The sequence below is a fragment of the Sceloporus occidentalis genome, unplaced genomic scaffold (genome assembly GCF_023333645.1).
Source record: "Sceloporus occidentalis isolate IW3139 unplaced genomic scaffold, rSceOcc1.0.p SCAF_21, whole genome shotgun sequence".
In the NCBI taxonomy this organism is placed as follows: domain Eukaryota; kingdom Metazoa; phylum Chordata; class Lepidosauria; order Squamata; family Phrynosomatidae; genus Sceloporus; species Sceloporus occidentalis.
In genome coordinates, this window is record NW_028317001.1 from 1,200,766 (window position 1) to 1,213,409 (window position 12,644).

Below are 12,644 nucleotides of genomic sequence, written 5' to 3' on the forward strand. Positions count from 1 at the left end.
GAGAAACCAATGGTCAGAGGAGGTTCTGGAACATTATTCCCCACAGTCACAAGCAGCACACAAAATGGCTGCCAGAAAACAAAATGGTTGCCAGAAAACAAAATGGCTGCCAGAAACCAAAATGGCCACCAGAAAACAAAATGGCTGCCGGAATGCAAAATGTGAGTCTGGGGCAGGCAGGGGCAGGGTCTTCTAGCTGCTCTGCCCCCATTGGCCAGCCTCGAGAAGAGGCGGAGCTTCAGCTTCTCTATTTAGCTCTATGCGTGGAAGAGTGAGCGAGGAGAGGAGCAGAGTGTCCTAGAGAGAAAGAGAGAGACAGACAGACAGGGAGGGTCAGCAGAGAGACAAGGCCTGGAACCACTAGGCTTCACTGCTGCACTGAGGGCTGGCTGGGCCTGGCTTGGGTCTACTGCTGCTGATGCTTTCCTTTGGCCACTGCCACTAAGGCGGGGAGGAAGGAGGCCCAGCAGTCCTTCTAGGCATGGGCCACTCTCTCTGAAGGTGGGAGAGTGGGACTCCCCAAAAGGGATTTTAATGCTTTTAATGGTGGCTCTCATGCTGTAGTGATGATGATGATGACGATGATGATGATGATGATGATGATGATGATGATGATGATATTATCAGACCTGCGGGGCAGAGGATGGAGCTGCTGCCACACCTTAATCATCATTAATGCCATCTTCCTGGGCCTTCTTGATGTGCCCCACCGTAACGGCCATGGCTCTGTCTTATGGAACTCTAGGAATGTTCTTTTGGCTTGGCATTTTAAGTGTTGTTAAGGTTTGGAAATCCTGTTTGGGGTCCGTTCCGACTTTGGGGCCCTTTCATCCTCCATTATGGCTTCCCTGAAGGCCTCAAACTGACAACTGCCAAGCACTGAGCCAGAGGCGGCCATTTTGTGTCCCGGCGGCCATTTTGTGTCCCGGCGGCCATTTTGTGTTCTGGAGGCCATTTTGTGTTCCGGAGGCCATTTTGTGTTCCGGAGGCCATTTTGTGTTCTGGAGGCCATTTTGTGCTGCTTGTGACTCAGTTGAGCAGAGGCCTCTCTTTCTCTCCTGAGGCTCCAGAGCCAGGAGGAGGCCAGGCTTTTGGGGCCAAAAGGAAGGAAGTGTGTCCCTTTGTGTGTCTTTTGTGTCTCTTTTCAGAGAGGGTTTTCATATTACACAGCTCTGCTCCTTCTGGGGAACATGGGTTTTAAAAGGGATCAGAAATGGGGAGGATAGTTTTAATACAAGCCTTATTATCATTATTCTTCACAAACATTGGGCTTTGACTACTATCCCTGTTTTTAATAACTGTTTCAATAACTGTCCAATAATTTTAAATAACTATCCAGTAATTTAATGGCATTTTGTTTTGGATGGGAGTGTTAGGGTTAGGGTTTGGCAGATCATGAAACATGTTTTTATTGTATTGTATGGATATTTTTATTGTAAGCTGCTAAAAGGTGGCCATTCTTGTGTAGTAATTGTCTTGTGATTAACTCCCACAACAGCCTTGTAAGGTAGGCTTCGTAGGCTCCTAGGGCTGGAAGGGAGCCCCAAGGGCCAAACAGTCAGCCCCATTCTGCCCTCCAAGTCCTCCGAAGAGATGGCCATCCAGCCAGAGACTCCTCCAATGGTCTTTGAGGCAGCGTCTCCCATAGATTTGCTCACAGGTCATGGAGGTCCACAGTCCCATGGGAACCAGTTCTTTCCACCCCACTTTGGGAAAGGAGACCCCCTCAGCAACCTGGACTCACTCCTTCCACTCATTCCTAGAATGGCTGGGACTCAGGGGGGTTTCCTAGGCATTGCCACCTTCTGCTCTCCATGGCCATTGGCACTGACCTTTCCCCATTGCCCTTCCTCCCTCAGCCCTGTGGACCTCCTCCTCCTTCGCACTCAGAGCAACCCTTCTCTACGGTTGAGGAGACAGCCTCTGACCCAGGGAAGCTCCGGCAATAAAGGACTGCAGGAGAGGGCTGCAGGAATCAGGGTCTTTGCAGTGAAGGTAGGCCTTTATTCCTGGAGCTGAAAGAGGACCTTTGTTTAAATGTTTCAGTCCAGGATTGTGTGGAAGGGTTGCAGTTGAGAGAGTGAGCCATGCTTTGCAGGTATAAAGCCCCAAATGCAGTCTCTGGCAGCATTGTCCTCCCAGAAGGTGGAAGTTGGATTTCCAGACCCCAGACGCACAGTGCGCCAGTGAGTCCTTTGTGTGGGGACTGTGTGTGTACATGTTGTTTACTAGAGCTTTGTGAGATATTTCTTTCACTGGGTTTATAAAATGAATTTCCATAGGTCTTCACATCCCCAAAATTAGCATAGTCCAGGATGCAGTCTTCCCTCATAAACCTATACAGAAGAAGCATAAATTAGATATCTAAAACAAAGGACTTTTGAACCAGCAAACAAGCCAGGAAGATGGCTTGCCAATAAAATAAGGAAGTTGAAACAACGAAACACGATTACGGAAATAAACAAAGATTCGACATTAACATCTGGCCAAAATAAAATTAAGAAGGTCTTCCAAAAATTCTATGCTAATTTATATAAAGGATCTCAAACGTCTAGAGCCAAAATAGAGGAGTTTTTGGGAAAAGCTAACTTAAAGCCACTTTCAGACCAACAAAGAACTATATTAAATGGACCGATGACAACAGCAGAAATCATGGAAGTAATAAGAAAAAGGGAAAAAAAGGGAAAACACCAGGAATGGTGGCTTCATCGCCAGTTATCATAAAGTATTTGAGGATCGACTGTTAACACCACTCAAATTAACGATAAATGCCATCAAAGGAAACCATTATCCTGAAACATGGAAACAAGCTAATATAACTTTGCGGTTAAAAGAAGATATAGATGCAACTGAAGTAGAGCTATAGGCTAATTTCCTTATTAAATATGGATTATAAATTATTTTCTATGATAGACTCAAAAAGGTTCTTAAAGACTGGATTCACAAGGACTAATCGGGATTTCTCCCCCACAGACAACTCAGTGATAACATACGAAACGTCTTAAATATAATTGAATATTTAGAAAGGCACAACGGAAAAAAATTTGCACTTTGTCGATTTAGAAAAGGCCTTCGATAACATAGGATGGGATATGTCATTTGCGACACTTGAAATAATCGAAATAGTAGCTTCTTATTTAAGATAGGGGCAATGTATAAAGATCAAAGAGCCAAACTGTTAACTATAAAAAGAAGAAGAAGAATTTAAGATTTCTAAAGGTACACGGCAAGCTTTCCCACTATCACCCCTTTTGTTCATTCTGATCCTTGAAGTGTGAATAATAGGATAAGATTAGAAAATAAGATCAATAGAATAAAAATTAACATACATTGAGTTTAAAATGAGAGTCTTTGCAGACAACATTTTGTATTCCCTGGAGAACCCAGAAAAGAGCATAAGGGAATTGATGGATGTAATACTGGAATTGGAATATGTTTCGGGACTAAAAGTAAACAGAGACAAAACAACAACAAAAAATATGGAGGAAAGGAAGAACAAATCCTGGTAGAAATTAGTGGATTTAAAGTGGGAAAGAAAGTTAAATATCTAGGAATAAATTTCACCAATAAAAACGCAGATCAGTTTCACAATAACTATGAGACAATAAGGAAGGAAATCAGAAAAGACCTAGAAATATGGGGGAAATTACACTTAACTCTATTAGGAAAAATATCACTGATCCAAATCGCTTCAAGCGATTCCCATCATCCAGAATGAAAAACCATTGACTCTATGGCAAAAGGAATAAAAAAAGAGCCAGGATAAAAACAAAACTACTTTGTGATGACAAAAGTAGAGGAGGGCTGGGTTTACCAAAAAGAAAACTTTATGATGCTGCTTGTTGTTTAGTTTGGATTAGAGAATGGTTTATGTTAGAGAATGAACAATTGTTATGTCTGGAGGGTGAACATTTAAGATTTGGGTGGAATGGATCCCGAATTTACGGCAAAGAGAAAGTTCATAAAGAAAGCACAAACCATTTCGTAAGAAAAGCTCTGTTGAAGATCTGGGGGAAAACAAGTATAGAATATGTCCAAAAATACCTTAATGGTGTTCGTCACATGAGGCTCTTTTTGGAAGGAACAGTATCCAGAAAACTCAATGGTTAAGATACAAGGATGTACTGAAAGAATCGCAAGGAAAACTAGAGATCAAACTTAAAGAATCTGGCCTAGATTTTTCAATGGTGTCTTTATCGTCAAATGAGGGAGAGGTTTGAAATAGATGTGAAATTAGAAGGAATACAAAATGAAAAGTGGGAATTGTGGAAGCCATGCTCCATGTTCATTCCATGCCTGATGAGAGTGTTGGAGAAGCATGCAGCTGTGTTTCTCTAGCCAGAAGCAAAAGGAAGGCCTTCTCCTCTGAGGGCCACTGGGGAGGTCAGGAGGTTTCAGCAGATGATGCGCTCATTTCACATCTAGCGACAGGGACATAGCCAGGGTCCTCTCCAATTCCCATCCCCTGACCCCCCTCCACTCTCACAAGGCATGGAGTGTCAGGACCATGGTGAACAGGTCTGAGGAAATGACATGCATGTGGCCACTAGGTGGAGGTGTTGTGGAAGTCATTGACAGCTCTAGTGGCAGCATTTAAACAGTGCATCATTGGAATGTTGATGCAACTGCCAACTGTCATTCTCAACTGTCACTGAGGAAGAGTCAGACAGTGTGAGCCTCAGAGTGGGTTGTTACTGGTGTGGATGGTGGGTGGTGTCGATGTATATAGTGTTGTACACAGTGGAACTTCTTATATGAATAAAAGCCTGATCTGAGAGAAGATTACAGTGTCTCTGCTCATTGAGAAAGCGACAGGTGTTTCTTCAGCTCACAAGCTACTGACTACAGTCAAGGTGGAGAATCTGGTGCCATACGTTAACGTGTTGCCTCACGTGCTGCGCAACACAGCAATGTCAAAAGCGTTTAACATGGAGTATCTGTTGTGTAGGGGAGCTGCAGTGAATCTATGCTAGGTCCAGAGGGCTTTGTTTGGTGAAGAGGGAGGAAGGGGATACCCACCTCTGCATTGGCCCAAAGGCATATGTCACCTGCGTATCTCACTAGCAGCATGCTGTTCTCTGTGTCTTGACAAATCAAGCCTAACCCTAGTCTCTTTTCTCAGGAACTTCATCTCAGTCTCCTTCTACACAGCCTTGGGCCATATTTTGCTGAAAGAGACACAGGTGCAGGGCCACCAGGACAACCTAATGGCCAACACAGAGGCCAAGCAGAGGGAGTTGGGCTCCAAGAGAAAGAGGCTGTCGAAGTACAACAACTCTTTGGTGAGTTGACATCCTGACTATTAGTTTCCTTTGTGTCACTGCTGGGGCTGTTCATGAAAGGGAGCGGAGAACATATTGTTCCAATTTGGCAGAGGAAGTCCTGGTTAATCCTCTGTCACCCCACTTTTTCAGGGGCTTTCAAAAATGTCCCGGTTTCTCTCTCCTCCTCCCACTTTGCCCCTTCTCCTCAGCTGCCTTGGGTTGCTGCAAAGTGACTTCCAAGGAATTTGCACCCCATCAACTCAAAAATGGGGACAGGAGAGGAGATAAGTTGCCAGGGTCTTCCCTTGCCAGGAGGCTGAAGCAAAAGCAAACTGCTGTGCCCTTCCTAGCTTGTGTGATCTTCCTCCTAAACAACCTTGGCCATCCTCACCACCTTCTGGTGTTGCTTGTCCACATGTGCCTTGCTTTTCCTGTCTGTGAAATGTTGGGGATATGGGAGACCATCTCTGGATCTAAATTGGGGGTGGCCCAGTGGCCTTCAAGTCCAGAATGCTCCCCAGAACTGTTTTTTAAAATGACCTTTGCCTCTGAAATGTGGCAAGAAATGGCTAAATGCACCATAATTCTTTTGTGGCTACATGTACTCTATGTGTTGGGATAGTCAGTATCCTAATCCATCCTCAATATCCCAGCCATGGCCTAAATTGTATTGTTTATTACATTGTATGTTATATTGAAAGGATTCAAGACAAAGTGATCTGAAAGGCAGTAGCTTTTTGCTTACTAACAGAATTTAAAGTTTATTTCTGAAGTGATGAAATAACATTTGGGAAGCACCATGTGCTTTCCTCCCCTTTTCTTTGTCACTCTCTGGATGAGGGCTATTTTCTATTTCAGGTGACCTTTGCCGATGTGGCAGTATATTTCTCCAAGGATGAATGGAATCTGTTGACGGCGAAACAGAAACTTTTGTACAATTCTGTAATGATGGACAATTATGAAAATGTGGCTTCTGTAGGTAAGGAACCTGAATCCATGGCTCTTTCTATAAAGACTGAGGGTCCTTTCATTATTATCATGTTGCTAATGTTCCACTAGAATTATAGACTCATAGAGTTGGAATAGACCACAAGGGCCATCCAGTTCACTCCCCTTCTGCCATGCAGGAATACACATTCAAATCACCCCCAAGAGATGGCCATCCAGTCTCTCTTTAAAGACCTCCAAAGAAGAGGACTCCACCAAATTCTAAGGGAATATATTCCAATGTCAAAGTGCTCTTACTGTCACAAAGTTCCTCCTAATGTTTAGGTTGAACCTCTTTCCCTGTGCCTTGCATCCATTGCGGTGTCTCCTTTTCTCTGTTGCAGCAAAAGCAAGCCTGCTCCTTGCGCAACAGGACACCCTTTCAAATGTTTAAACATGGGTATCATATCCACTCTTTATCTTCTTTTCTCCAGGCTAAACATAACCAGCTCTCTAAGCTGCTCCTCATAGAGCTTGATGGTTTCCAGACCCTTCACCACTTTGGTTGCACTCCTTTGGACATGCCCCAATTTGTGAACATCCTTTCGGAATTGTGGGGCCCAGAACTAGACACAGGATTAGTCCAAATGAGCCTTGACCAAAGCAGAATAGAGTGGCACTATTACTTCTCTTGATCTAGAAACTATTCTTGTATTGATGCAGCCTAGAATCACACTGGCCTTTGTAGCTGCCTCATCACACTGTTGGCCCATGTTCAACTTGCGGTCTACTAGGAGTCCTAGATCCCTTTCAAGCCTAGATTAATTGTGATAGCAACATCCTGTAGAATATTTGAATCTGTAGTTCAGTGAGGCACTATTGCTCTCCAGGCTCTAAGGATTCTAATAACCCCATCCTAAACTGCCAATTCTAGGATTTTATGGGAAGAAGCCATGGAGATTAATGCTTTTCTCACCCAAATGGTACTCAGCACATCCCTGAGCAAGTTTCCTACCTCTTTTGGCCCCTCTTCCATCCTTTTAAGGCTCTGGAGAGTCTTCTTAAGGGAAAGCCCCCCTTGGGCCTGCAATGGCTCAGAGAGGGACCAACAGTGGCAAAATGGCCTCCACTTCCCCAAAGGGATGTTTCGGGATGTCCGCCCTGGCAATACAATGTGGGGTTGCCCCTGAGATCTCCTCCAACCCCATCAGTAGTCCATGCCTGTCTTATAGATGTTTTAAGGCTGTTTTAAGGCTGCTCCCTGGCACTTCACCCTCACCAAAATTGGAGTCCAGGTCCCAGCCCCCTTGCTCTGCCTTTGCCAATGAATTATTTGTATATTGATTATCCTGCCTTTCTCAACAAATGGGCCTAAAAGGGATGTCATACTGAGGAGGGAGCTGACTTGTTTTCAGCTGCTCCAGAGACTAGGACCCGGAGCAGTGGATGCAAGCTGCAGGAAAAGAGATTCCACCTCAACATTTGAAAAAACCTCTTGAGAGTAAGGGCTGTTCGACAGTGGAACACACTCCTTCCTCGGAGTGTAGTGGAGCCTCCTTCCTTGGAGGTCTTTAAACAGAGGCTGGATGGTCTGGGATGCTTCGATTGAGAGTTCCTGCATGGCAGGCGGTTGGACTGGATGGCCCTTGCGGTTTCTTCCAGCTCTATGACTCTATGATCCCTTTTATGCATCACACTCTGTGGGTTTGTGTCTGTAACACAGAGACGGAGGGAAAGTGAAAAATAGAAAGGCAGGGAAGAGAGGCTGAAAATGAGAAGCTGAAGCAGTGCAGATGGGCAAGAGGGAAGGTTGGAGAGCGGAGGGAGAAAGGGAAGGGGATCTGGCAGATGGGAGCCAGGAGGGGAAGGCTGGAGCAAAGCCAGCATCTCCTAGCTCTGTGCGGAGAGGAAGGCACCTCTGGGAAGGGCCAGGAGAGGGGCCTTGGGGATTGGGAGGCAGCCACCAACCTGACAGATTTTAAGAACCGAACTGGTGAGAACCGGCCTTGTCCTTGTTTTTGAACATATTAAGGGGTTCCATTTAGAAATTATGAGCAATGTCTATGAAGAGAGGAAAGGGCAACACAAAAATGCCTTTTTGTCTAATGTTTCTTTTCCAACCTGAGCTTGCTTAGCTCCATGGGTGATTCCAGAGGCCCTTTGTTACCCGAAATGCTGGAGTCTGGGGAGGACACTCCCAAGTGCTATGCTTTCAGGGGAATTTCATACTTAGCTCAAAGGAGAGATTGTGGCAACAGTGGCCTCGGGACTCATCCTGGTGTTAGGGGGATCCCATCTATTCTCGAGCCCTATTTAAATGAATGGGGCTCCACACAGGTGCCATTAACTCTTATGGGGCACATCGCCCCTTTTCCCAGTGTGGCTTTTAGTGTATGCTGAAATCCACGAAGGCGTGCCCGCGTATGATGCAGGTGCACTGTACACGCATGCACACACATATAGGTGTTCACACAAACACACAAGAAGTAGGTAACAAAGGTAGGAGTGGTGAATAGATGTTAGGCTTTGCTAATGGTAATACATAACCTAGACAGAACATGCTGAGGGTCCACAATGGGGAGAGAAGCCAGTAACTCCCATGGCAAGTGGAGCTGGCGAGTGTAGTGAGGCGTTTAGCAATGTAAACCAACAGAGTGTCTGTCTGCAACTGGACTGCAATATTTATACTGAAATGGTTGCTAGTGGGCAGAACCCGAGTTTTCTATAAGGTTTAAATCGTTTTAGAAAGTTTCCTGGGTGGGGAAAATATGGTCCAAAATCAAATTGAATGCAATGGGTGCTTGGTGCAAATACCTCAGACATAAGGGATTAGCACACCGATCCTCAGGTCCTTGTTGGCTATGAATTCCAGTCCCGTTCACAAGCCAATGTACAGCGCAATGTGAGCATGATGCTCCCAGATGCAGCTCAACAATAACACAGCACAGTATGGAAACAACTTTCCAGATACAGGTATTGGCAATGCACTGGCCACATTTCACAATTAAAAATAAGTCACAGACACAGTTGATTTCATCCGAATCTTTGGAGGTTCTCTATCTTGAGTTGCAATATAATCAAAATATTTGCAAGCTCTCCTCTCTGGCTTCCATCATGTTCACCATCTCTTCTATACACAACTCCAATCCAATCCTATCCACAGCAATCCACATGTGTCCTGTATTGTGTATTGGTTGTGATCCATCTCCTGGTGCCACACAGCATGAAGCGTCCTCTGCAGTTGGCTTGCATCACGCCATGTGCTCAGACTCAGGACTCTCTGGCCGTCTCACAGGATATGATGCCACTTTTCAATCCAAATATTTTACACATGTTTAAAGGAATCTTTTTTCAACAGTCTGTATGACTATCTGCTTCAACTGATTACCTCAAGGTAGTTCCCCCACAATCTCTTCTTTGCCAGCTCCTGTGGATAAGGATATAATCGTTTCATGGATTTGGAGCATCTGCAACAGGGTCCTGCTCAGGTCACCCACCCCAACTTTATTAATTTAATATCAAATAGGGAGGTGTGAACGTAGGGCTAAATCTTGGGCTAACACTTTCCTCTCTTAACTCTGATACTCAGTATTGTTTTCTTTCTTTACAGAAGAACTTGTCAGTCATGAAAGCGTCCACACATCAGAGAAGCCATACAACTGCCAGCATTGTGGGAAATGTTTTTCTTGGCAGTCAAACCTACTGACACACCAGAGAATCCACACAGGAGAGAAGCCATACAAATGCGAGCATTGTGGAACATGTTTTTCTCGGCAGTCAAACCTACTGACACACCAGAGAGTCCACACAAGAGAGAAGCCATACAAATGCCATCATTGTGGGAACTGTTTTTCTTTGAAGAGAGACTTAGCGAGACATCAGAGAGTCCACACAGGAGAGAAGTCATACAAATGCCAACACTGTGGGAAATGTTTTTGTTTGAAGTCAGTCGTAGTGGCACATCAGAGAGTCCACACCGGAGAGAAGCCATACAAATGCCAGCATTGTGGGATATGTTTTTCTTGGCAGTCAAACCTACTGACACACCAGAGAATCCACACAGGAGAGAAGCCATACAAATGCGAGCATTGTGGAACATGTTTTTCTCGGCAGTCAAACCTACTGACACACCAGAGAGTCCACACAAGAGAGAAGCCATACAAATGCCAGCATTGTGGAAAATGTTTTTATTTGAAGGGAGACTTAGTGAGACATCAGAGAATCCACACAGGAGAGAAGCCATACAAATGCCAGCAGTGTGGAACATGTTTTTCTTCAAAGAGAGACTTAGCAAGACACCAGAGAGTCCACACAGGAGAGAAGCCACACAAATGCCAGCAGTGTGGGAAATGCTTTTCTTTGAAGGTAAACTTAGTGAGACACCAGCGAATCCACACAGGAGAGAAGCCATACAAATGCCAGCAGTGTGGAAAATGCTTTTCTCAGCAGTCCTACCTAGTGACACACCAGAGAGTCCACACAGGAGAGAAGCCATACAAATGCCAGCATTGTGGGAAATGCTTTTCTCGGCAGGCAAACCTACTGACACACCAGAGAGTCCACACAGGAGAGAAGCCATACAAATGCCAGCATTGTGGGAAATGTTGTTATTTGAAGGGAGACTTAGTGAGACACCAGCAAATCCACACAGGAGAGAAGCCATACAAATGCCAGCAGTGTGGAAAATGCTTTTCTCGGAGGTCAGGCCTATTCAGTCACCAGAGAGGCAGCACAGGAGAGAAGCCACACAAACCCAAGAAGTGAATGAACATTATTTTTGTAAAGGTGGAATACAAAAATATTTTTTCCATCCAGCGGTGCTAAAAAGCCCATATGAATTTATTTGCACAGTTTCTCTGTCCATATGTCTGTTTATGTTTTAAAGTTATGTTTAGTAAAGTTTAGGTTTTAATTGCTACTAGTATAGTTTAAAGAACCCTGGAGATTCTTTGTCACTTACACCTGTACTGTCACACAGATCTTTTAAAAAACAACGGCATGCTGCTTGTACCTGGCTCACTTTATAACGCCGCTATTTTTTAGAAAAGGAAATAGAAATAAAAGTCTTCTTTTTAAACTATTTGATAGTCTGTGAGTGTTTTCTTAAAATGAAAATAAAAGCCAGGACACAGATTATGTTTTAATAAAACCCTCTGAGGGGGTGTGTTTATTAGGAAAGGCGGTGGTGAAATTCATTACAGGATACACATCCCTCAGTCTAAAGGATTCACATATTATTCTGACCGTCACAAATCGGTCTCCAGAATCGATTTTTTTCTAATCTCCTCTCCATTATTCAAAGATATAATTGAAGCAGAAATCTTGCCAAAGAAAATCTCAGACCACAACCCGGTAGTCCTAAAATTGAGAAAGGAGAAAAAAACAAGAACCTGGAAACTTAATGAATATCTGTTAAACAATGATGTAATACTTAAACAAGCAAAAGATCAACTCAACTTCTTTAAAGAAGAAAATATGGATAAAGGGACAGACATCATACAAGTATGGGAAGCTTCCAAAGCGGTCATGAGAGGGTTTTTTATTCAAAAAAGCATAGAGCAGAATAAAAAAAGAAATCAGAAAATAGAATCTTTAAACAGACAAATTAAAGAAAAAGAGGAAGAATTGAACACACATCATAGCGGTGCTAAAATTGTGAAACAAATCAAGATTTTACAAAATCAATTAAGAGAACTCACTTTGCAAGAAATAGGGAAAAAACTCAGAGCTACTAAACAAAGATATTTCGAATCAGGAAACAAAGTAGGCAAATTATTAGCATATAAACTGAGGAAAGAAAGGGACAAGAGATTGATTGTGGAAATGAAGGATGGGGGAAAACTTATTCACAATGTTAAAAAAATTAAAGAGATCTTCCAAAGCTACTTCCAGAACTTATATCAAGGAGAGAAATTAAGTAAAGAATTATTAAAAGAATGTGAACTCTATATTCAAAAATCTAACTTAAGCAAAATTTCAAGTCACCAGAAAGAGAAACTGAATGCAAATATTACAATGATGGAAATAATAGAATCAATAAAGGCAACAAAATTGGGGAAAATGCCAGGTCCAGATGGATTTACAGCGGTCTATTATAAGAAATTACAAGAAGAACTAACTCCGTTACTATATAATACTTTTAACGCCATCAAGCAGAATGGAGTACCTAACACGTGGAAACATGCTTATATATCTCTTATTTCTAAGCCTAATAAGGATCATTCGGAACCCCAAAATTACAGACCCATTTCGTTATTAAATCAAGATTACAAAATATTTGTTTCAATTTTGGCAAAAAGACTTAAAGGAATATTAAAAACAATAATTAACAAAGATCAATGTGGATTCTTGCCAGATAGACATATAAACCAAAACATTCGTACGATGATTGATGTAATTGAGTATTATGATAAAAACCCCAGCTCAAAAGCAGCAATTCTTTTTCTGGATATG

At 43.2% G+C, this 12,644-nt stretch overlaps 1 protein-coding gene across 1 annotated transcript; it reads left to right on the forward strand.

Annotated features, from left to right (window-relative positions):
• Positions 1 to 452: 452 nt before the first annotated feature.
• Positions 453 to 11,089, forward strand: LOC149301329 (uncharacterized). Its single transcript, XM_089484274.1, has 6 exons — positions 453 to 501; positions 1,860 to 1,995; positions 5,123 to 5,282; positions 6,123 to 6,243; positions 9,802 to 9,861; positions 10,141 to 11,089. The coding sequence occupies exons 3-6, from the start codon at positions 5,208 to 5,210 to the stop codon at positions 10,953 to 10,955; spliced, it is 1,071 nt and encodes a 356-aa protein (XP_089340400.1). The 5' UTR covers positions 453 to 501; positions 1,860 to 1,995; positions 5,123 to 5,207; the 3' UTR covers positions 10,956 to 11,089.
• The last annotated feature ends 1,555 nt before the right edge of the window (positions 11,090 to 12,644 follow it).